We start from the raw sequence: 23,348 nt of genomic DNA, 5'->3' as shown, positions 1-23,348 counted from the left end.
TTTGTCGTTAATACTTACTTCTCAGTATGTTTTAGAGACTTGCATTATAAAATCATTGTAAAGGAAAGTGTTGTGCGCAGATATGTAATTTTTGCGCAGATATGTAATTTCTGCGCATATATGTAATTATTTTGCGCAGATATGTAATTTTTGCGCAAATATGTAATTATTTTGCGCGCCTATTATTTTCGAGCTGCGCAGATAATGTAAAACTGCGCGAATTAAACCTTTAAATCAATGGTACCCCTTGATAGATTTTACCATTACTTTTACCTTTTTTAAGACTTAGGTATTTTAGCTAATATCTATCAAATACAAGGAGTAATATCTTCTAAGCATCAACTTTATAAGAAAAATATCCATAACTTTTGAATGGAATAGAATAGGGCCTTAAATGAGAATAATTATTTTTTTTCTTTTAAAGCATCATGATCCTATAACTATCAACCAGTAAGTTTTTAACTTTCGATGATTGGTTCTTTCAAAGCAAACATGGAATAGCGCCTAAAATGGATATGACTATTTTTCTTGTAAGCATCATCTTTATAAGAATCAAAGCAATAACTCTTGATAGACGGCCATATACCTTTCGGAAATTAGTTTTTACAAAGTAAACAAGGAACGGCACATAATATAAGCATATTTATTTTTCTTATAAGCATGTACTTTATAAGAATCAAATCAATAACTCTTGATAGACTGTGATATACCCTTCGGTTGTTAGTTTTTACAAAGTAAATAAGGGATGGCGCATAATATGTGCATATTTATTTTTCTTATAAGCAACTACTTTATAAGAATCAAAGCAATAACTCTTGATAGACGGCCATATACCTTTCGGTAATTAGTTCTTACAAAGTAAACAAGGAACGGCACATAATGACCATATTTTTTTCTATAAGCATTACTTTATAAGAATCAATCAATAACTCTGATAGACTGTGATACCCTTCGTTTTGTTAGTTTTTAAAAAGTAAATAAGGGATGGGCGCATATATGTGTATAATTTATTTTTCTTATAAGCAATACTTATAAGAATCAAGCATAACTCTTGATAGACGGTCATTACCCTTCGGTAATGATTCTTACAAAGTAAAAAGGACGGCGCATAGATAAGCATATTTATTTTTTCTTATAAGCAACTACTTAAAAGAATCAAAGCAATAACTCTTGATAGACGGTCATTTACCTTCGTAATTAGTTTACAAAGTAACAGGAAAGGCTATAATATTATGAGCATAGTACTTCTTCCCATAAGCACTACTTTATGAGAATCAATAACTCTTGGTAAGAATGGTATATACCCTCAAATAAACACCCCTCCGAAAGTCTTAAAATTAAAAAGACGCCAGGGCGTTTATTTGAAAAAAACGGTAGTTATTACAAAGTGAACAAGGGAGAACATGTTAAGAATATCTTTAGGCGAAACCTAAAAAAAAAAGAGGTATCAAATTCTTTTAAAAGATGCGCCCTCTAGCATGTAAGCAAAGATTCAGTACAACCTATAAAAAAAGTACAACATAATGAGATCTTCGATAAAACCTCGACTCGGATCTCGCATCTAGGTAAACTTTATTGATTTTGTAAGATATGGATTGCATTTCTTACATTACGTGAAATAAAGTAAAATTTTATTGGTTGTCTCTACCAAAACATGGACTAATTTATGATAAAAAACTTCCTTTTCCTTTTCATGGTTCTACGAGCAAAGTCATTATATTTGATTGAATTATCCGATGAAATAGAGTGGGGTTATTGAAGGTGTGATTCGAACTTAAATTCTGAAGAATGTTATATATTTCAGGAATATTTTGACACTGATTGTTAAAGATATTTAAAAAAATTAGATGCCTTTTTTATTTTCCCCCTATAAATTAAACCAAGGCAAAATATTCAACTTCAAGCCATCTAAAAGGAGAGAAATTTTTTTTTTTTTCTATGTGGAATCAGCATTCTGCAACGGCTCTATCGAAAGAAATAGAGAAATTTCCTAAATCTAACATTAGTTTATAAGAATTTTCTAAGTTTCAGAGATTTGATTTATCAAACAATAGCTAACAAATATTGTTTAAAAGTTATGAATTGTGTTCTTATAAAATGTTGCTTATAAGAAAAATAAATGTTTCTCTTTTAGTCACAATCCTATTTATGCTTTGAAAGACCGATCACCGAAAGCTTATAATCATTGGTTTGTTATGAATTGTGTTCTTATCAAGTTGATGCTTATAAGAAAAATTAATGTTTCTTTTTTAGGCACAATCATATGTTTGCTTTGAAAGAACCAATCGCCGAAAGCTAATATCTATTGTTTGGAGAATTATGAATTGTGTTCTTATCAAGTTGATGCTTATAAGAAAAACAAAAATTTCCTGATTAAGCACAGTCCCCTCGTTGCTTATACAACCAATCGCCGAAAGCTAATGATTATTGGTTTAAGAGTTATGAATTGTGTTCTTATAAAGTTGATGCTTATAAGAAAAATACATTTTTCTAGCTTAAGCACAATCCTATATTTGCTTTGAAAGAACCAATCGCCAAAAGCTAATATCTATTGGTTTAAGAGTTATGAATTGTGTTCTTATAAAGTTGATGCTTATAAGAAAATACATTTTTCTGCTTAGCACAATCCTATATATTTGCTTTGAAGAACCAATCGCCAAAAGCTAATATCTATTGGTTTAAGAGTTATGAATTGTGTTCTTATAAAGTTGATGCTTATAAGAAAAATAAATTTTTCTAGCTTAAACACAATCCTATATATGCTTTGAAAGAACCAAACGCCAAAAGCTAATAATCATTGGTTTAAGAGTTATGAGTTGTGTTCTTATAAATTTGATGCTTATAAGAAAAATACATTTTTCTAGCTTAAGCACAATCCTATATTTGCTTTGAAAGAACCAAACGCCAAAAGCTAATATCTATTGGTTTAAGAGTTATGAATTGTGTTCTTATAAAGTTGATGCTTATAAGAAAAATACATTTTTCTAGCTTAAGCACAATCCTATATTTGCTTTGAAAGAACCAAACGCCAAAAGCTAATATCTATTGGTTTAAGAGTTATGAATTGTGTTCTTATAAAGTTGATGCTTATAAGAAAAATACATTTTTCTAGCTTAAGCACAATCCTATATTTGCTTTGAAAGAACCAAACGCCAAAAGCTAATAATCATTGGTTTAAGAGTTATGAGTTGTGTTCTTATAAATTTGATGCTTATAAGAAAAATACATTTTTCTAGCTTAAGCACATTCCTATATTTGCTTTGAAAGAACCAAACGCCAAAAGCTAATATCTATTGGTTTATGTAAGAGTTATGAATCGTGTTCTTATAAAGTTGATGCTTATAAGTCATTTAGCACTGTCCCCTAGTTGCTTTGATAGAACCAATCGCCGAAAGCCAGTATCACTTTGATAAAAAGATATTGACTTGTTTCTTATAAAGATGATGCTTATAAGAAAAACAACAATCGCCAAATGTCTGTCATAGTCCAAGAACAATGCGATTAAATACTTTGAAAAATTAATGTTAAAATCGAGTCAGTTTTTCAAAAAAAAACCAAAAGGTCGTGTTTTACATATCTGCGCAGAAATTTAATTACATATCTGCGCAGCTCAAAATTACATAGTTGCGCAAAATAATTACATATTTGCGCAGAAATTACATATCTGCGCAAAATAATTACATATATGCGCAGAAATTACATATCTGCGCAAAAATTACATATCTGCGCATAACAGAAAGATCAACAATAAGAAATTTAAACAAGCACAAAATGGCTGGGCTGAAAGAACTCAAAAATAAACAAAGTGCCTCGTGTAGCCTTAGCGCAGAGAAGGGCTGTGTTTGGAACTCAAGAGTTTGATTGATATTGATGATTTATTGACAAGAGTTCAAACTGAAAAATAGAAAAGTGACAAAACTAAGTTTTTGAAATAAAATTGAGAATCTAGGCTAGACCTATTGACATGCGAAAAATTGATTGAAAATATGAAAGTAGATGCTATGCTTTATGAATAATGAACTTAGAAAAACTAAACTTAAATAAATCTGAGTTGAAAATAAAACGTCCTAAGACCTGGATGAAAGGCACACAAAGACCAAAAGAAAAAAGGCAAAAACAGAAACAAGAAACAAAAAACCTACCAGCTGGCCAAAAGTGAATGCTGGAAAGATGCTGTCAATACAAAAACATCGCCGAATGAAAACAAGATTGAACTCGATAGAATATCAAAACATGGCTTAAATCTTGATGAAAAATTGATGTCAACTCCACTCATACATACTCTTAACTGATGTGTAAAAAAGAAAACGCAGGTCTTTTTTATCAAACAAAAATTAATAACTAGTTAAATTGATATTACTATAAAAATGTCATTTGAGAATTCGTACATAATTACTTAAAATTAGAGACAAAAGATAATGATAAATAATAATTAATACGGGAAACAAAAACTGAAAAGAGAATGCACAAGAGACACTGAACAAAAGAAACGGATGACGCACAAGGGAGACAAGACACTGCAGAACAAAGGAAAACGCTGGAAAAACAAAGACGCTGACGAACAAAATGACACTGAAAGAGAAATACTTGAAAATTGAAATAAAATATTTGTGTTTATTATTTGAAAATTTTTTTGACTAAAAGTTGTTAACTTTACACTCCCCCAATAAACAAATTGATTTATTTGAGCCAAATGAAGACTGAAGCCTTTCCAATATTCAAATCACGTATACACCAGGAGTTTAATTTGAGCTTTTACATTGAGGTAAAACTTTTCGAGACTTGGCTTTATACCAATAACATACCTTGGCTTGAAAGCCTGGCGGGGAGGAGCGGTGATAGAAAAGTGACAAAACTAAGTTTTTGAAATAAAATTGAGAATCTAGGCTAGACCTATTGACATGCGAAAAATTGATTGAAAATATGAAAGTAGATGCTATGCTTTATGAATAATGAACTTAGAAAAACTAAACTTAAATAAATCTGAGTTGAAAATAAACGTCCTAAGACCCGGATGAAAGGCACACAAAGACCAAAAGGCAAAAAGAGAAAACAAGAAACAAAAAACCTACCAGCTGGCCAAAAGCGAATGCTGGAAAGATGCTGTTAATACAAAAACATGGCCGAATGAAAACAAGATTGAACTCGATAGAATATCAAAACATGACTTGAATCTTGATGAAAAAATTGCAGGCCAGTCTCACAAGAAAATCTACAAAATAAGTAGATGTATAAATTTTGTAGAATTACGGCACTCTTTAATATTGACATATAATGTCGAATATAGAATTCAACTGATTTTGTAGATATTCTAGTACGATTTCACTTTAAGCGCGCTCGAGACTCGAGCTCCAAACCCCTGACCTAAGAACTTTTGTAGTGACGAGTAAACAGTCTAACTGACGAGTTAGGCTAACTGTCTAGATCGCTATTTATCCGGTATTACGTGACTCCCCCACATTGTATTCTTCGCCCTTACTTGTCAGCGCTAAATTACTCATTGTGGTGTATACAATATAGACTCTGTTGTGTAGCAATCTACTAATTTGCCGTAATTCTACAGATGTCTGTATAAATATGAATCTACATATTTTTTAGAATTATAATTCTACCCGTAAATCTACAGACATCTGTATAAATTTTAAATTTACACCATCTACGTATTCTACCAATCCCCGAGAACGAGGGCTGGGTTACCAGACCTCCCGCTGCAAAATTCTTGACGCGGTCTCGCAAAATTCCGTAATGTAAACCTTCCAGATGTTGAAAATTTTCCCAATCTTCAGAGCTTTAGCGTGTCGAATGAAAATTTCACCATCTGGGTGCCAGATAACCCTACCCTTAACCGCCGCCCACCTCACCCATCCTTTCCATAAGAGGAAACTCTAAGCTATCCAACGAGCAATGAACGAGCTTCTAAGTCCTTCTATATACGGAGATATGAGTTGAACTATCGATTTTCTTAAAAAACTTAGAAAAAAGGACCCTGGCACTTAAAGGACTAAAAGACATTTTTGAACTCTTATTTAAGGGTAGTACGGATGATTTTTGGTTCAACCAAAGAAGTGGAGGACGATCTTTTGCACCAAGAGATCAAGAGATAACAGTAAGTACTCTGCAAAGTCTCGTCCAATGTCTTTTCTTGCACGCCCATTTTTGCATATCGGATTAAACTTTGTCCAACTGTTTAATATTGACCTGAGGGTATAATTCATTTTCCACTGTTTTACTATACTCTAAAAAGTCTAATTCAAATGTCGTTTTTGATGATGCCGGTATGGTATGCCCTTTTAAGTGGATTAATTTTGGCAGGAATTATATTTGGTGAATTAAATTTGGCGATTTTAATTTGGCGAATTTAATTCGGCATTTGCCAAATTAAACCCTTCAATTGAAATTTAAAAGATATACGGTTTCAAAGTACGTATGTCGAAAAAGGAAGCTCAAAAGGAAACTTCTTCATTTTCATCTTCATTCTACATTCTATATAAAAAGAAAATCGTCATCGCGATTGCAAAAGTAGAAAATAAAAAAACTTTGGTAATTTTGGTATTTTGTAGGAACAACTAAAAGAACAACTGGGAAAACGCTCCAGAAAGTTTTTAACGGTGAGTTCAACATTTTGTAAACTTGTAAGACTGTGAATATAGCGAGCACCTCACCAAAAACCGGGATTTTTCATTTTGTTAATTGCAGGTGACGTCTAGTATAGACTAGTGAATGTGCAGTACAATTTTTTATAAGAACAACGAGGCTCAAAATCGTCAAAAAATAAGAACAATTTTAAGAACTATGCTGAGTCTGAAATTACTCAATTTCAAGCAATTTAGGGGTTAAAGTAGTAAAAATTTGGTATAACGCCTAAAATACCTATTTGATGCTCAAAGTGCTAAAAAATGAGAACAGCCGAGCCTCATAAAAATCTTACTGGTTCTTATAAAAGAAATGTATGGTGCATTAATTCCTGGATGTTATTTATTCTGAACTGGCATTGGTATTCTTTACAAGCCTTACTCGACACTTCTCTCGGGTGCTCCTCTATCGTACTTGTCCAATGTTAAAGTTCGTTCGTTCGTTCGTTCGTTCGTTCGTTCGTTCGTTCGTTCGTTCGTTCGTTCGTTTCGTTCGTTCGTTCGTTTCGTTCGTTCGTTCGTTCGTTCGTTCGTTCGTTCGTTCGTTCGTTCGTTCGTTCGTTCGTTCGTTCGTTCGTTCGTTCCGTCTCAATAATATAATTTGCAGCGGAGACAAAAAAGGCTGCAACTTTTGATAGAATTCGAGTTAGATAGCGGTTTTGTGCTTGTTAAAAAGATAATCTGGAGTGAAATATTATCAAAAAAGGAAAAAGATTTTAAAAATGGTTCTTAATTTGTATGAATGGTAATAGGGCTAGAGATGAATAATATAATACTATCCGAGGCCTTCGTGACATGGAAGATCTATCTCCCTTTTTTCAGCTTTCAGCTCTTTTTACTGAATAAATATTCTCTTGGACGTGTCAGACAAATATGTGAAATAAATCATTATATGGGAAGCTTCAGAGAGTAGTTTCTATTACGGAGTATGAAGGGGATAAAGGTAACACAGAGCTAAATCGGTGTGGCCAGATATTCTTTTAACTGTTTTATGAATTGTAAATAGGGGTAGAAATGAAGTGGGACAAGCAATTTTAACTAAGGGACGATTCTTTATCAATTTATTACTGTTAAAACCTTTTTAAGCGTACATATTAAATTTTTCTCAATTTTTCAGGTTAGGATACCTGAAAAAGAAAGCAAAGCTCAAAGCTTAGTTGGCACCTTGTTCAACCGCTACAAGTCCCAGGTAGGGTCACAAAAACACCAAAATAGAAAAATCAGTCCCTCATAGGGTGCTTTTCTTGGAAGATTTGGAGAAAAAGTAGAAAATTTGAGGAAAATGCTGGAATTTCAGTCCCATTTAGGGTCAATTTTTTGCAAATTTCGGCAACATTTTTGAAAAAAACGAGTCCCATGTAGGGTCCATTTTTCGAACCTCAGCAGAGCACCCCCGTCAGTCGGCAAGGGTAGTACCCCCCGAACATTTCATTTTAATTAGCTTTCAAAAAAGAAAGATAAAATATTTTGGAGTTATTTTTTGAAATTATCTAGCGAAAGTCTGTCCAGATATAATTGGCAGTGGAAACAAGAATGCCTGTAACTTTTGATAGTCAAATGTAATTATGGAAATTTTTTTCGCTTGTTTTAGAAAATCAAAAGTGCTATATTTCAATGTATTTTTGGTTGAAAAATTCGCGATTTTTAGCGGTTAAATTTGCGATTGCAAAAATTGAGCTTTTTTTCTACTTATGCTATAACGTTCATTTTTACACCAGTGGTAGTTCAACCTTAGGTTAAGAAGTTTATTAAATTTCAAGGCAAACTGAAAAGTCCTTCGGAAGATATGGGACCCGGAATACCCCTTGGTAGCACTTTTCTGTGAAATATCAAATCTCCAACTTATTACTAAAAACGGGGGTAGTGATATGATTGATAAAACAGTTTTTTGATCATAACACATTTTACGATCTCTTTAATGACCTCATAGCCAAACTGTGTGTAGTGTTTTGGGAATTAGCAAAGTTCTTTAATGACTTGAAAATAAAAAAGCCAATATAAGTTCATGCTTATCTTTTCAATAAAAACAATTATAATGTGTCTTCGTTTCGAAATAATCAATGATACCAATAATACCAATGCACCAACACTTAACATTTTCCAACTTTTAATTGCACTGTTAAAAAAGATAACATAACCCCCGTTTTTAGTAATAAGTTGGAGATTTGATATTTCACAGAAAAGTGCTACCAAGGGGTATTTCGGGTCCCATATCTTCCGAAGGACTTTTCAGTTTACCTTGAAATTTTGCAAACTTCTTAACCTAAGGTTGAACTACCACTGGTGTAAAAATGAACGTTATAGCATAAGTAGAAAAAAAGCTCAATTTTTGCAATCGCAAATTTAACCGCTAAAAATCGCGAATTTTTCAACAAAAAATACATTGAAATATAGCGCTCTTGATTCTCTAAAACAAGCAAAAAAAATTTCCATAATTATATTTGACTGTCAAAAGTTACAGGCATTCTTGTTTCCACTGCCAATTATATCTGGACAGACTTTAGTTGTATTTGGACTGAATTATTGTATTTGTTAAAGAACATGAAACTTTTAAGACAATAACTTAATGAATCACATTTTTTCAGCCTGTTAAACCATATCAACAACAACAATATGGATGGATCAGTGGTGGTTTATTTCCAGAACAATCAGGAATTTTAGTCAGGGATGGTGCAGAATCACCGAACCCAAGTCCAACCGAAAGTGCTTCAATACCAAGAGACTTAGGAGCTCAATCATGAGATTATTATAGTAGACAGGATTCACCGCCACAACAGTCACCTTCAAGACCACCAAAGTCTTTTTCACCAACTGAAAAAATGGAACTTTGTGAGTATTGTTTTCGAGAATTCCCCAAGGGAGCAGTTTTATTTGACCATATGATGAAATGTGACAAAAGATATCAGAGGGACAACAGATGATTTTGTAATCATTCAATTCAATACACGTTTTTTCTTTTATTAGAACCCAGTTTATAAGAACATTGAGGCTGAAATTCGTCGAAAAATTAAGAACATCGTAAGAACATGCCCAGCCTCAGTTTGGAAAAAATGACAAGAAACTACAATTTTTTCCTCTTTTCAAGCAGTTTTAAACAAACTTAAGAATGGATTTTCTAAATCGAGAGTCAAATATTGTCCAAATTTTACCAATTTTAAGTGCTCTTTATTTTGCATGATATTGTCGATTTAGAGTAGTCTGAAAATTTAAGAACGCATCTAAGAACATTTCAGGCTGAAAATTGCTAAAAAAATAAGCACATCCAGGCTCAGCCAAATTTTAGGTGTTCTAATAAAAAAAAAACGTGTATATTTTTTTATGAATGTTTCTTATAAATATAAAATTTCGCATAATTTATGGAAAAAGCTGACCTTGCAAAAAAAGATAAACAAATGAAAATGAAAACGCAGGTTCATTTCTAAACAAGATGGCCGCTGGAAAAGAGCCTTTATAAATGTGGCTGATGTTTTGATATAGCTTAAAGTAGTTTTGAAAGTTTTTTGAGTTTGTAAAAGAGGTTTTATATTAAGTTACTTATGTGTGTCTGCCTCTGTTTACAAAGTTTTGATAGTCTGTAAACAAGGGTTCACTCACAGACTGTGTCATTCAAAACTGTATCAGACTTTTTTAGTTGCACCAGACTCTAAATTTTAGAAACTTTGTATGTTGAGGTAAGAGTGTTTTTTTCTGAAATTTTGAGTCTGGATACCCAGGCTATACCAAACCTAGTTATTCCAAGAGATTACAAGAAATTTTTGTTAAGGGACATGTTTTGGTACAATAGCATGATTTTTCTTTTATAGACAAGTTATGTTCTGCACGTGATGAGCCTCACCTATAGGTCCATTATGTCAAAATTGGTTCTGTGGACTAAGAGAGAATGTTTGTTAAGGGACCCCCCTCTTACATTTAAATGCAACTTAAAAAATATTACTCCTGTGATATTAAGATATTGTATATGCAAAAGAAAAGTTTACTTTTAAATTCCATAGGATTCAAACATTGATGCAAACATTGACGCATTTACGTAAACCGCTGGGGGGGCCTACTAATACCTATTAAATGCAGATATATACCTTTTCTTTTAGCTTTTATATTGTACTACATTTGGATTTAATTAGAACCTTTTTTCTTTCTTTTTTTATTATAATAAATTAATTAAAATCAGTGTACTAGTACTTTTTTATTTTGTGATGAAATATATATCTTTTAATATTTTAATAAATAGATTGAAATATCTGTTTAATATTACATTGTTTACCCTTACAGTGCAGTTCAATATGGGTGAATCTGTGAATAATCTCTTGATTTACCCAACCCTTATAGTGCACTGTATTTCTCAGCTGTAAATCTGTGTTAAAAAAGAAGCTTGGGAAATTTTCTGTTTTAAAGAAAAACTGAGAAAAATATTTTTGTCAGCTGTAATTATCAGACAATAGAAACTTTTTCAAACAAACGAGAAGTAAAAACCTTTCTTTTTATCAATTACCTTATGGGGGAATAAAATGTTGGAGTTTTATTTAGTCAGGGTTTTTTTTTGTCGAGGAAAAATAAAACTTTCATCACCTAGAGGCATTTTCGTAGGACTAGCAAACTAGTCTATTAATTAACACAGGAAAGAAATTTCGACTTCCAAGGTTGGAAATTTGAAGATTTCTTAGTTGGAAAATAGATAAAATCCAATGGAAAATCCAACCTGGAAACTTGGGACACTCTCTAAGGATGGAAATTTTGCATTTTCCATGGCTTGGAATTTTCAAAAATTCATGTTGAAAAAAGCCACAATCCAAAGTAAACAAACTTGGTATTTTCAAAAATCCAGGTTGAATAAAGCCAAAATCCAAGCTAAAAAAGGTTGGAATTCAAAAATCCAGGTTGAAAAAAGCCAAAATCCAAAAAGTGATGACAGAGATGTGGAAAAAGAGATCTTAAACAAGGTTTTTGTTTTTGTGAACAGTCACTCGCTTAGCCTATGCTCGATATGGCTCCCGGTCAATCTCTCGTTATTGTTCGCACAGATTAAGTGGTTGATCTTAGATCACTCACACAGCTCAGCAGGGCACCATTTGAAACTATGACACAAGTACCCTATGTGCTTTACTGTGCGAGCTCCCTGCGATTGACCGAGGCCGCTCCGAAGGGACGCCTCACCTGACGGAAACTTACAGCTTGACTGCTCACATTATAGCCTAATATCTAGGTTAGCTATTCACTCAGGCAAGTTACGGCCTGTGCAAAAATTAACGAATTAAATAATGCGTGACGGCCAGTTGTTCCACCCCTTTTTCGGGAAAAATTTTTGGTTTTTCTCACTCGTCATATTAATGGCTTTTCAAAAAGTCCTGGGCCAAAAATTGTGTTTCAGCCATTTTGGTAAAATTAAGGAAAAACACTTTTTGCTGACGTCAGCAAAAATTTGAAATACTAATATCTCCTGGAATATTTATTGAAATGAGCTCAAATTTTGTACGAAGGTAGGGTGGATAAATTTCTTTCATTTCTAAAAAAAATGTTTCAAAAAATTGATGACGTCAGCAAAAATCAGCAATTTTCGTTTTTCCTAACAAAATGCTGACGTCATCAATTTTTTGGAAAATTTTTTTTTGGAAATAAAAGATATTTATAAACTCTACCTTCATACTAAATTTCAGTTCATTTGGATAAATATTCCAGGAGGCCGTAACTTGCCTGAGCATCACGACAGTTCTGCCCGAAAAATCGCTTGTGGTTTTCTCAAAGGACATGCGCAGAAAATGGTACAAAAACGTAATTTCCACATGGGTATTTACCGTTTTCCAAACTGTTTAGAGAAACACACATTTCTACATTGTTTTTTTTTTCACTTGATTTTTCAAAGACATTGGTTTTTACGTTTTCCAAATCAGCTTAAAGGCAATCGCTCAAATTTCCAACCTTCAATTATGAAACCAAAATTTCCAACCCAAAAATATTGAATTATTCCAACCTTGGAAATCGAAATTTTGTTCCTGTGTAATCATGTCAGAGGGCGGGAACATAAAGGCGGCGGGCGTTTGCTAAAGTAGGAGCTGCGTAGGAGAACGAGCAAAAGTTAGTGAGAGGCTGCTGGTTACAGCCTTGCCGCCGACAAAATTTCTTCCTATGCTTACCTAACTCCTACGCTCACTATCCCCGCGTGATACCGTTCCGGCCCGACTGGCGTGCCAGTCTAACATTTTCGGCACTTTTCCCCGACCAAAATTTCAAATTGAGACCCAGAATCTTCGAGTTAGAAAACTTCGGGTTAGCTTAATTATGACGTCACAAAAGTGCAAATTCTGACGTCACTCAACTCTAAGTCTAACTCGATTTTAAGTTTTCAAAAAAGGATTTTCGAGTTAGCTAACTCGAATTTTTTTTTCCACAAAACCTCTTATCGAGTTAGCCAACTCGGATTTTTTTTGCAGAAAAAAAAGTTTCGAGTTAAGTATTACCCGAATTTGCTTACTCTAAGTCAGGTAAGAACTCAACAAGAGCCACTCGGAACACTTTTTTATTATATTAGTTTACACTGATGGACCGTGATACAATCGTTCTGGGAAATATTGCCACAAGTTTCCTTTAATCGTTTGTTATTAGCCTCCGTCTCGGAAGAGGACTGGGCCCGAATTTGCGGACGTTTTCACAGTTTCACTTTCGTTTTCGGCTATACGACAGCGTTTTCAAGCAGAAAGCAGAGGAAATCTGTGAAATTATGGCAGGGAATGCTAACCTATTTTTCCAGTTTTTCTCAAGATTGGAGCAAGATTATTGTTCTAGAAAGTTCATAAAGGCCTAATAGTTTCAGATTAGTATGATTTCATCAGAAAAAACATTTACACCAAAGCTCCTTATTGATATGTGAAGGCTACCAAAAATAGCAATGTCCTCCATCAGAACAACTTTAACATAAGGGACAAGGACAGTCAAGAAGTCTACTTTGTTGAAAATTTGCACAAAATACTTAGAGAAAATGGTACTATGGAAGCCCATTCTATACTCCTAAATGATAGTTGAAAGATCAGCAGTTGAGAGGGTTGATTAAAATAGAACTCAAAGCACACAATAAAGTATACATATATATTTGTCCAGAAAGAACTGGCATGTTGTTTGCTTTGTTTTGGTGTTTAAAAATATGTACTTATCAGTCCTAAAAAAATACAAATTCGAATATAATGAGGGCAATGAGTCTGGTTAAATGTTACTATATTTACAAGAAAGGATTACTGAAAAAATACTACTACTGTATGTACCACTGATGAACTAAACTCAAAAACTAAAACTTTACCATAAATTTACATTACGACAATTTAAAAATCTATCTTTAATAGCAACAAAGAAAAAAACATGGTTCAAAGTTTTAAAAACAGACCTAGTCAGAGCTTCAATTCAGTAGGTATAGAGCTTTCAAAATTTGAAAACAGACACTGCATTGGTTACTACAAGACATACTAGTATCCACACGGTTTTTTCGATTCATGAAAAAAATAAAGTATTTATCAAAAAAAGGTTCTCTTTTTTTTTGGTAATCAATTCCAACAAACAACAATCAATATAACAGTTTTTTGAAAACCATCCCACAGTGTAAACATTATCAACCAACTAAACCCACACCGCCAAAATTGTAAAAATAAGTCAATATAATTTCTATCAACAATTTCTCGTAAAATTTTTTTTTTCAACATTCTGATACCAATCATGGCTGGAGGCATCATGTGTAGAGTGACTGTGTGGCATTTCATTGCTTTTAATGATCACAATACCAAACATCAACCAAACAAAACTGACGCCAAGCCAAATCTGTCGATTAAAAATTTCCATGAAAATTATAATTGAAACGTATCTCGTAAAATGCTTTTTTAAACATTCTGGAGGTGTTCAAAGTTAGAGGTATCATATGTAGAGCCAAGCAATACATGAAAAGTCATTTGCTATCCCATTTGCCATGAGATATATGAGTCAACAAATCAAACAAAAACCAACAAATCATGTCTCTTCACTTTCATGTCACATCGTGTTTATATGGGGTATCAGAAAGCCAATCCACAAGAAGAGCCATCTTCCTTTATTATGAAGTGTTCCAAAACTATTGGTAGGTTGTTTGGAAGTAAAGAAACTCACACAGATTATTTTATTTTGAAGATTTAACTTGAAAACAAACTGCATCTTTCCAGCAGAAACTCAATGGTTTCAACCTGCCACATAACATTGGTCAGTCGGTTCCGCTACTAACATGTAATAGTTTTATTATAGCCGAGCTTGAGAATCCGTAGCAGAACTTTTAACATGTATTATGTGCATAATTATGTCAGTCGAAATGAATCATGATACATTACTCACATTTCACTGGATGCACTTTCGCTGTGAAATTATCCGCAAAATTTTCTGACCGCGTTCTGAGACGGAGGCTAATTCACAAGTAAATAATCTGTGTAATGTTAGCAAAAACACAAGGGACGTTGGAGTTGGAGATTTGATATTTCACAGAAAAGTGCTACGAAGGGGTATTTCGGGTCCCATATCTTCCGAAGGACTTTTCTGCGTTTGCCTTGAAATTTAACAAACTTCTTAACCTAAGGTTGAACTACCACTGGTGTAAAAATGAAAGTTATAGCATAAGTAGAAAAAAAGCTCAATTTTTACAATCGCAAATTTAACCGATAAAAATCGCGAATTTTTCAACCAAAAATACATTCAAATATAGCGCTTTTGATACTCTGAAACAAGCAAAAAGAATTTCCATAATTATATTAGACTATCAAAAGTTACAGCCATTCTTGTTTCCACTGCCAATTATATCTGGACAGACTTTAGTAAGATACATCTTTGGTGAAAGTTTGAAGACAATTAGATAAACTATTCTTGAGAAATTCAACTTTTAGTTTTAATGGCGTCATAATCGATGACGTCATAATCAGTTTTTAGGGCTTTTTGCGAAAATCCGCGAATGAACGATTAGGTTACACATCAGGTTATAGAACCTTCATGTCCAGTCTTTTGTTTGGTCATTTTCCGTCGACTAATGCGATCTAAAAATTATGGTAATTTTCAGTTTTTCAGACATGCCATAACTTACCCGAGTGATAGCGTGAGGTGGCTACATAACTTTACAACGAGTGTAGGAGCGTTCTAAGATCATCGCACGACACGTGGTCACTTTTGTTGTGGCACGGCCTACCCCCAGAATGAAAACCACTTCGTCCCTGTAAAAGCCAAATAGGGGTTCAAATGATGCTTTCGAAATGTAAAACTTTTGGGATTACTACTCAGAATGCTACAAACTACTCCTACTAAAAACTGAAATTCACAAGAAGAGTCGTCATTTTTAGTCTGATAGAATTAGCTCAAAAAAGGCCCTTACCTCTGTAAGGAATAGAATTTTGGCACTGGGGTTATTTCGGGTCCTAGCTAAAATTACAAGAAAAAATCCTGCTGTCGATTTGATAAGATTTGATAAGTTTTGGCGCTGAATAGAATCTTGATTAGTCGGAACAGGTTGGGATATATGGAGTTAGATCGAGGTCAAAATCGTTGAACCGGTGGTCGAACCGTTCACTCGATCGTTGAACCGGTGGTCGAACCGTTCACTCGATCGTTGAACCGGTGGTCGAACCGTTCACTCGATCGCTGAACCGGTGGTCGAACCGTTCACTCGATCGTTGAACCGGTGGTTGAACTGTTCACTCGATCGATATGAACCGGTCACTCGATCGTCGAACCGTCCACTCGATCGTTGAACCGGTGGTCGAACCGGTCACTCGATCGTCGAATCGGTTATTGAATCGGTCGTCGAATCGGTCATTGAATCGGTCGTCGAATCGGTCGTCGGATCGGTCATCGAATTGGTCTGGTGAAGAAACTTGTTTGTTTTTTTTCCCACGGAACGTTATCATACAACACCACGCGACCAAGATTTTTCTAAAAGTTTGGGGAGAAAAAAAGATACGGACGCTAGTCTTGCTGATAATTCAGATTTCTTGAGATGGAAAAAAAAAACGATTTTTTGCACAGTGTTGACTATAAACCCCAGAGTGACAGAGCCGGATTTTTCAAAAAAAAATCTTATTCCATGGGGGTTTGGCTAAAACCCGGGGGGGTACTAGGGTTGCGAGCTGACGGGGGGGTGCCGCCCGACTTTCGAACTTTGGACCCTTACCGGGACTAAAAAGGAGAAAACAAAGGAAATTTTTTGGAATTTTACGACCCTTAGCGGGACTAATTTGACCAATTTTGACCAAATTTCGATCTTCCAGGGGGTAAAAAGTTGAAATTTTCCCATTTTTCCGACCCTTACTGGGACTGAAATTTGATTTTCTGATTTTTTCGACCCTTAGCGGGACTTTGGAAGTCCAAAAAAGGTACCCTTAAGGGCGGCACATACCATACCCTCTATTTGCCTAAGTACCCCCCCCCCGGGGGCTAAAATTAGATATTTTTATCCTTCTTGAAGGGTGAATGTCTTTAGATTATATTTTTTGCCCTTGGAAACTGGGTCCAAAAATATCTCTTTGACAGCGTCAAACCCGCGTCAAACAAAACGTTAATCATTATTACCATGGCACTTTTTCTTATCATGGTTCCTCATCAAGCAAGCTTTTCAGCAATTTTTAGGTCCAATCATGTTCAACTTGTTAATCTGTAAATCACCCCTTTGTTATCAGTAAATGACAAAGCGTCAACAAAATTTTCTTATATTTTCCTTCGTATTCTTGGTGTTAAGTTAAGATGGGGTTTATATTTTAACCTAAAAATGCCTTAAGAATATTTTAGGATGATTTAGACCAAAAAGTTAAGAATATCCACGATGAAATGGAAAAACAAGATTCTTATGTAATTATGGATTATTAACCGAAAAGCCGGTCTCTCTGGCAAAATATCGACCGAGTTCGCGACGTATTGGAACGAGCGAAGCGAGGTCCAATACGAGCGAACGAGGTCGATACAAGCATATATTAAGTTGAACAAATACCAAAAAGTTAATCAAACCTTGGCGGACATGGAAAAATTGTTTCGTTCCCATCGCAACGTGTCTTAAAAATAGGGACCTTTAACAACTAGGACTGTGAGTTTAGAGAGAACGTTAGCATTGAACAATTTTAACAAACCACTTTGATGATTCAAAATTAATTTTTGGCTTGATTTTATTCTTTTCATATACTTTTCATGAGAAAGTACGGTAAATAAGGGAAGTTTTAGTATTTCATTCGTCAAAATACGTTCTTGCTAAAATTCAGAAAATGGCTGACTCGCCAAAATTAGTTCTCGCCAAAATTAAAAAATCCGCTGACTTGCCAAAGTTAGTTCTCGCCAAGATTAAATTTTTTTGAACTTTTTTTTTTGCCGTGGACATTTTCTTTTTGCAGTGAACCTTTTCTTTTGGCGTGGTACCGTACCTAAAGAACGCGCATGCAAAGTTTCAAACAAAAATAAAAAGGTTTTATTGCGGGGAATCAAGGAAAAAATGCCTGTTATAATGACTAATTTTTTATGCAAACAAAAAAACAAACAAAGATCCATATCTTTCCAAGTTAACCAAAATTTCAACCAACCCTTGTGTGGCATGATTATAAAGAATAATTTTCCAAAAAGAGGGCAAACTTAAAATGATATAGCTTTTTGAATATAAGGGGTAAAACTCTCTGAAGGAGAAAAATTTATTTTTTTAAAGGTAAAGGGTACTCTCCAAATTGAGATTTTTAATTGTTTAGACACCCATTTTCACAGGAGTTCAACGATCGAACGACCGATTCAACGATCGAGTGACCGGTTCGACCACCGGTTCAACGATCAAGTGAACAGTTCGACCAAGGATTTATTATACACTCCATTCTTGACATGAAAACTGTTTAGCTGCCGACATCCTTCCTTTATTCAGGTTTGATGGATGCAGCATTGTGGTGTGAAGCAGAAAGTTTCTTGCCAGAGCATGAAGCTCGAAGACAACCAAAAGTAAGTAACAAAAGTAAGTATTATGTCCATAATGAATAAATGAGTTTCTGATGACGTATATGGTTTATTTTCAATTCGGATTGGGGGCTTTTTACCCCTGGTACAGGATTCCCTGCTTGATTTGGCAAACAGTTCCAAACGAGACACCAGAATGGGGCTAGACTACAATTTCAAGATGAACCAACTATAGAGATTTCAGCTTCATCAGTACAAATTCTAGTTTTGGATACTTTAATGCATCACATTAATCAATTTTCTAATGAAATACTCTTTTCTTGGACAGTCTGAATAAAATAGTTTTGCTCTTTTTCTCTAAATTTTCATTTGAAATGGCAAAAGGCTTTTATTATTAATCGGCTTGAAATTATTAAGTCACCTTTTGGCAGCAATAAGATAAATAAATTTGACATAATAAATAAGAATCAAAATTATATTAGAAAATTTTAGACAGTTTGGTAAATATTATTATTATTGTTAATGCTATTATCACGATCAGATAAAGGTTTTTGTATAATTTATAATCTTTTGTGTGCTATTGTATTATTTTGCTATCATTTTTCACTTTTTTGTGTAAAGTTCAAAAAATTCTTAAAAAAATTCATGATAGTTATGATTTTTGTCATTGATATAATGAATTGCCAATGTTTTACACCTCCTTTCTCTTTCCTTCATTTTTTCCATATTTTAGAGGCCACTCTTTTTTGGTTTTTAAAACTCTTTAACACAAAAAAACTATCTTAGTTTTACCAGCTTCATTTTGTGTTTAAATGAAATGAATTTTAATTCTTTATCTCTGGTTCATGGTACATTGGGCATAAAAAGGTGGCTGTTTTAGCCAATCTAGAGGGTCGAAATTCAAAAATTTTCTAGCCCGTCGGGCCCAACCATGGTGGGCCCTCCTCACACACTATATATAGCTGAATTACTATATATAGCTGAATCTTTTTTGCAGGGTATGCTAAAAATCCTAGATACGCCCCTGTAGAGTGTATTTGGGCCAAAAACTGCTTAAAAATAGGGGTTTTTGGGCCTGAATGGTTTAAGTGATTTTCGTATTTGGGGAAATTCCTTTTTACCCTTTTACATTATTCAACACACAAGCCTTATTTTTCCATTCTGAATTTTTGTACAATTATTGTCACTTTTTTCTTATTTTCATCTATTATGTTAATCATTAGGTAGGTCCATTCAGCATGTTTCTTGTTTTTTCTACAAATAAAAATGAAATCTCACTTTTGACTATCCCTGGGACAATGGAGCAATATTGCCCCGGGAGAAAAATCAGCGTGTCTTTTGGGTATTTCCCACACTATTTGTCCCATGAAACAAAAAAAGAAACTATGGGTCACGCACTTTTTTTCTTGTGCTGGTGGGTTATCTGATATTCCGATGGCGTATTGGCGGCCGCCCACGCTAAAGCTCTAAAGGAGCGGGCCAATATACCATCGGAGAGAAATAGTAGTCATCCATTGATGTGCCGACATAAGTTTAGCCCTCATTTTCGGGGCCGTGCTGAACGCTCAAAAATTGTTTTTTTGAGATCTGGCGCCTCAAAAAGACCGTCAAATCACTGTCGTTAGTTACCACGTCATGAGTATGTCGGCAAAAATTACAAACAACATGGCTGATGTAATTTTCAAAAAATGTGTGCTGTTATGGTTGTTTTTGGTTTTTTTTGATGGATTTTTTGTAGTTTAACTGTACTTATCACTCCCTGAATATTAGTTTTAGTATCCAGTGTAATTTCTGTATGTGCACCAACCCAAAAAATGTGTTTCTACCACAGAAAAGTTGATAATCATAACTTTTGTTTTTGTTTGTTTTTGATGGCTGATTTTTTCTGCACTTTCTCAAATTTTATACCATTCAAAGACCAAAGAAACTAAAGCAGGTATGTTCCTATGGGCTTAGGCTTTTATCAGTAACTTTAATGTTGTTATCTATCTTAGACCGTCCTCCAAATATAACTGTTGTCCACCGGCCGACAACCGACAAACCGACTTCAGTCTGTCAGTGTTCCAAAACTGAAGTTTTTTGGATAAAATCTTTATTAAACTTCACAAAAGTGTTCATTGAGGGTTAGTATTCATTTTCTATAGCTTTAGTTTTTCTTTTAGTGTTATTATAGATGCTGATTACGACTTTTCTCTTCTTTCAGGCTTTTTTGTGTACAATGTTATTTCTATTTTGTTTTTGCTTCTGTGATCAGTTTAAAGAAGGAAAAATACTTATTTGAGTATTTCTGCATGCCCTCCTTGTGAAAAGAATGATAATATTTTGCATGATTCCTTCTCCAAAAAGTTTTCTATTTGAATTTATTTCGTGAAACCTTTTGAAGTTTTTTCTGACCCAAATTTTGTCGGCCATGACACCTTCCCTGTCCAAATTGCACTCGGGCCCATTTTTCTAAAAAATTACGCGGTCAGGCGAAATTCCGTAATGTATTTCTTCCAGATGTTGATAATTTTCCCGACCTTCAGAGCTTTAGCGTGTCGGAAGAAAATTTCTACATCGGGTGCCAGATAAGCTGGTGGGATGTTGCATTGCACCAACGCGAAAAAAACTTCTCGTGTCCCCAACCCTTTAAATGACTAAAACCATGTGTATCATCAATGGTAATATGTTTTATTCCCTAAATGGATGATCACATGATCACTGACAACTTTTAATTTTTTTTACAGTTTGTCCGAGATAAGATTGTCTCCATGGAACGAAAAGATTTTGAGATGTGGTGTAAAAAGCACACAAAACAAATGGAAAGACCAGTATCCCGTGTATGATGTCGTCATTCATAATGGTGTCACTTGTCGCTTAATTTGGATAAAACAAACAAAAGTTTTGAATGAGAATGATTTTTAACTCGAAATATAGTATACATTGTAGTTATTTATTTATTTAATATGCTGATGAAGTCACGAAAGATGACAAAAATTTCTAGATAAGCAGTCGCTTCATTTTCTGTTCTATTCATTTATTCTATATATTCACGATTCTATCAATTTTTCATCTCCACGATTTAAATCCTCATTTAAATCTTCATTTTCCGATTTTTATTGATTTTTTTATTCTTAGAATTTTACTTATTATTGGGCTCTTCCAGAAAAAATCCGTTCATGGGGGTGGAGGATATATTATTTTTTTCATGAATTACCCCTGGACATTTTGATTTTCAACCCCCTGGACACGGGTTATACCCCTGGACAAACATCAAATCAACCCCGTGGGCACAAAAAAATACCCCTGGACATTAAAATTTACCCCCTGAACATTGCAATTTTTTGGTATTTTTTCAATACCCCTGGACAATTCATCCTCCACCCCCCATGAACGGATTTTTTCTGGAAGAGCCCATTGCAGGGATTTTCCCGAATGTAAAAGTTGATGTGGTAATCATTTTAGTGTTTATAGTGCGTAGAGTGCAAAAATAAATTTAGACAAAATTTTCAAAATGCTCCCCTCCAGGCAAAATCTTTTGATTAGTACTTTTTGAGATATTCAAAGTTTAAGTTTTATGACGTCATAAAGTACTTTTTCTCCGTAACTTATCAAGAAAGATAAAAAATTAATTTTATTAACAGGCAGTTCTGAAATCTACCTAACGTATAATAATGACCATGTCTAAGGTCCCATAACTTGGCATACCGGAGAAGTGGGGCGTGGGACGGTGGGACGCTCAGGTGGGACGCTCGAGTGGGACGCTCAGGTGGGACGCTAAGGTGGGACGGTAGTGGGACGCTAAGGTGGGACGGTAGTGGGACGCTAAGGTGGGACGCTAAAGTGGGACGGTAGTGGGACGCTAAGGTGGGACGGTAGTGGGACGCTCAAGGTGGGACGGTAGTGGGACGCTAAGGTGGGACGGTAGTGGGACGCTAAGGTGGGACGGTAGTGGGACGCTAAGGTGGGACGGTAGTAGGACGCTAAGGTGGGACGGTAGTGGGACGCTAAGGTGGGACGGTAGTGGGACGCTCAGGTGGGACTGTAGTGGGACGCTCTCTCGTAAGGCTTTTGTATTTTTGCTTCTCTGATAATTATGTACGAGTAAAAAAGAACTCAATATGAGTAAATGAATACTTTCACAAAACACATATACTGATCTGTTCTTCAGTTTTCAACCTACACAGGATTTCGGCCAAAATATATATATTGATTTTTTTTATCATATAGTGGGTGATAAACGAATAATAATAATATTCAAATTGGATGTTTGATCGAAAAGCTACCAAGCAATATCCGTGCGAGTCAGAAATAAACACCGGAAAATGTGTAATCAATTTCTGGCTCCTTATCTTCAGGCTCATATTGTCTAATTTATAGAACAATTTTATTATTTTCCAACACTTTCAATCCTTTGCAACTTTGTCTAGGCTAAATCTGGGAAAACCTAATGGCCAGTAAAACTTTTTTACCCCCTTTAATCATATATAACAGGTTTCAATAGGTTTTAGATTCTTCACATTAAGGTTTTTACAAAAGTGGTCCAGCAGCAGCCTGACCATATTTCGAAGAGTTTATATTTATTGAGAATAACAAAGAAATCATTCGAATCAGAGGGGTTTCCCCAGAAACACGATTTTGAATTCGAATGAAAAGACATTCTAATTGTAATAAAGGGCTTTCCCCTCAGCATGAGTGGGACGGTAGTGGGACGTTCAAGTGGGACGCTCTTTTATTAGAATATTGTCTTTTTGTCTTTATAATTATTTAATGAAAAAATGTGAAATCAATTTCTGGCTCCTTTTCTTTTGGTTTGGCTAGTTAATTTATAGAACA

At 34.5% G+C, this 23,348-nt stretch overlaps 1 protein-coding gene across 1 annotated transcript in view; it reads left to right on the top strand.

Moving 5' to 3' along the window:
* The window catches only part of LOC136813408 (coiled-coil domain-containing protein 60-like), a 108,665-nt gene extending 87,164 nt beyond the window's left edge, over positions 1-21,501 (top strand). The window contains exon 5 of the mRNA XM_067069928.1: positions 21,260-21,501. Coding sequence (XP_066926029.1) covers positions 21,260-21,358 — 99 coding nt within the window. The 3' untranslated portion in view covers positions 21,359-21,501. The remainder of the gene's footprint in view (positions 1-21,259) is intronic.
* The last annotated feature ends 1,847 nt before the right edge of the window (positions 21,502-23,348 follow it).

The sequence above is a fragment of the Clytia hemisphaerica genome, unplaced genomic scaffold (genome assembly GCF_902728285.1).
Source record: "Clytia hemisphaerica strain Z4C2 unplaced genomic scaffold, Clytia hemisphaerica genome assembly, whole genome shotgun sequence".
NCBI lineage: Eukaryota > Metazoa > Cnidaria > Hydrozoa > Leptothecata > Clytiidae > Clytia > Clytia hemisphaerica.
Note: the sequence above shows the minus strand (reverse complement) of the source record. Positions and strands in the feature narration are given on the sequence as shown.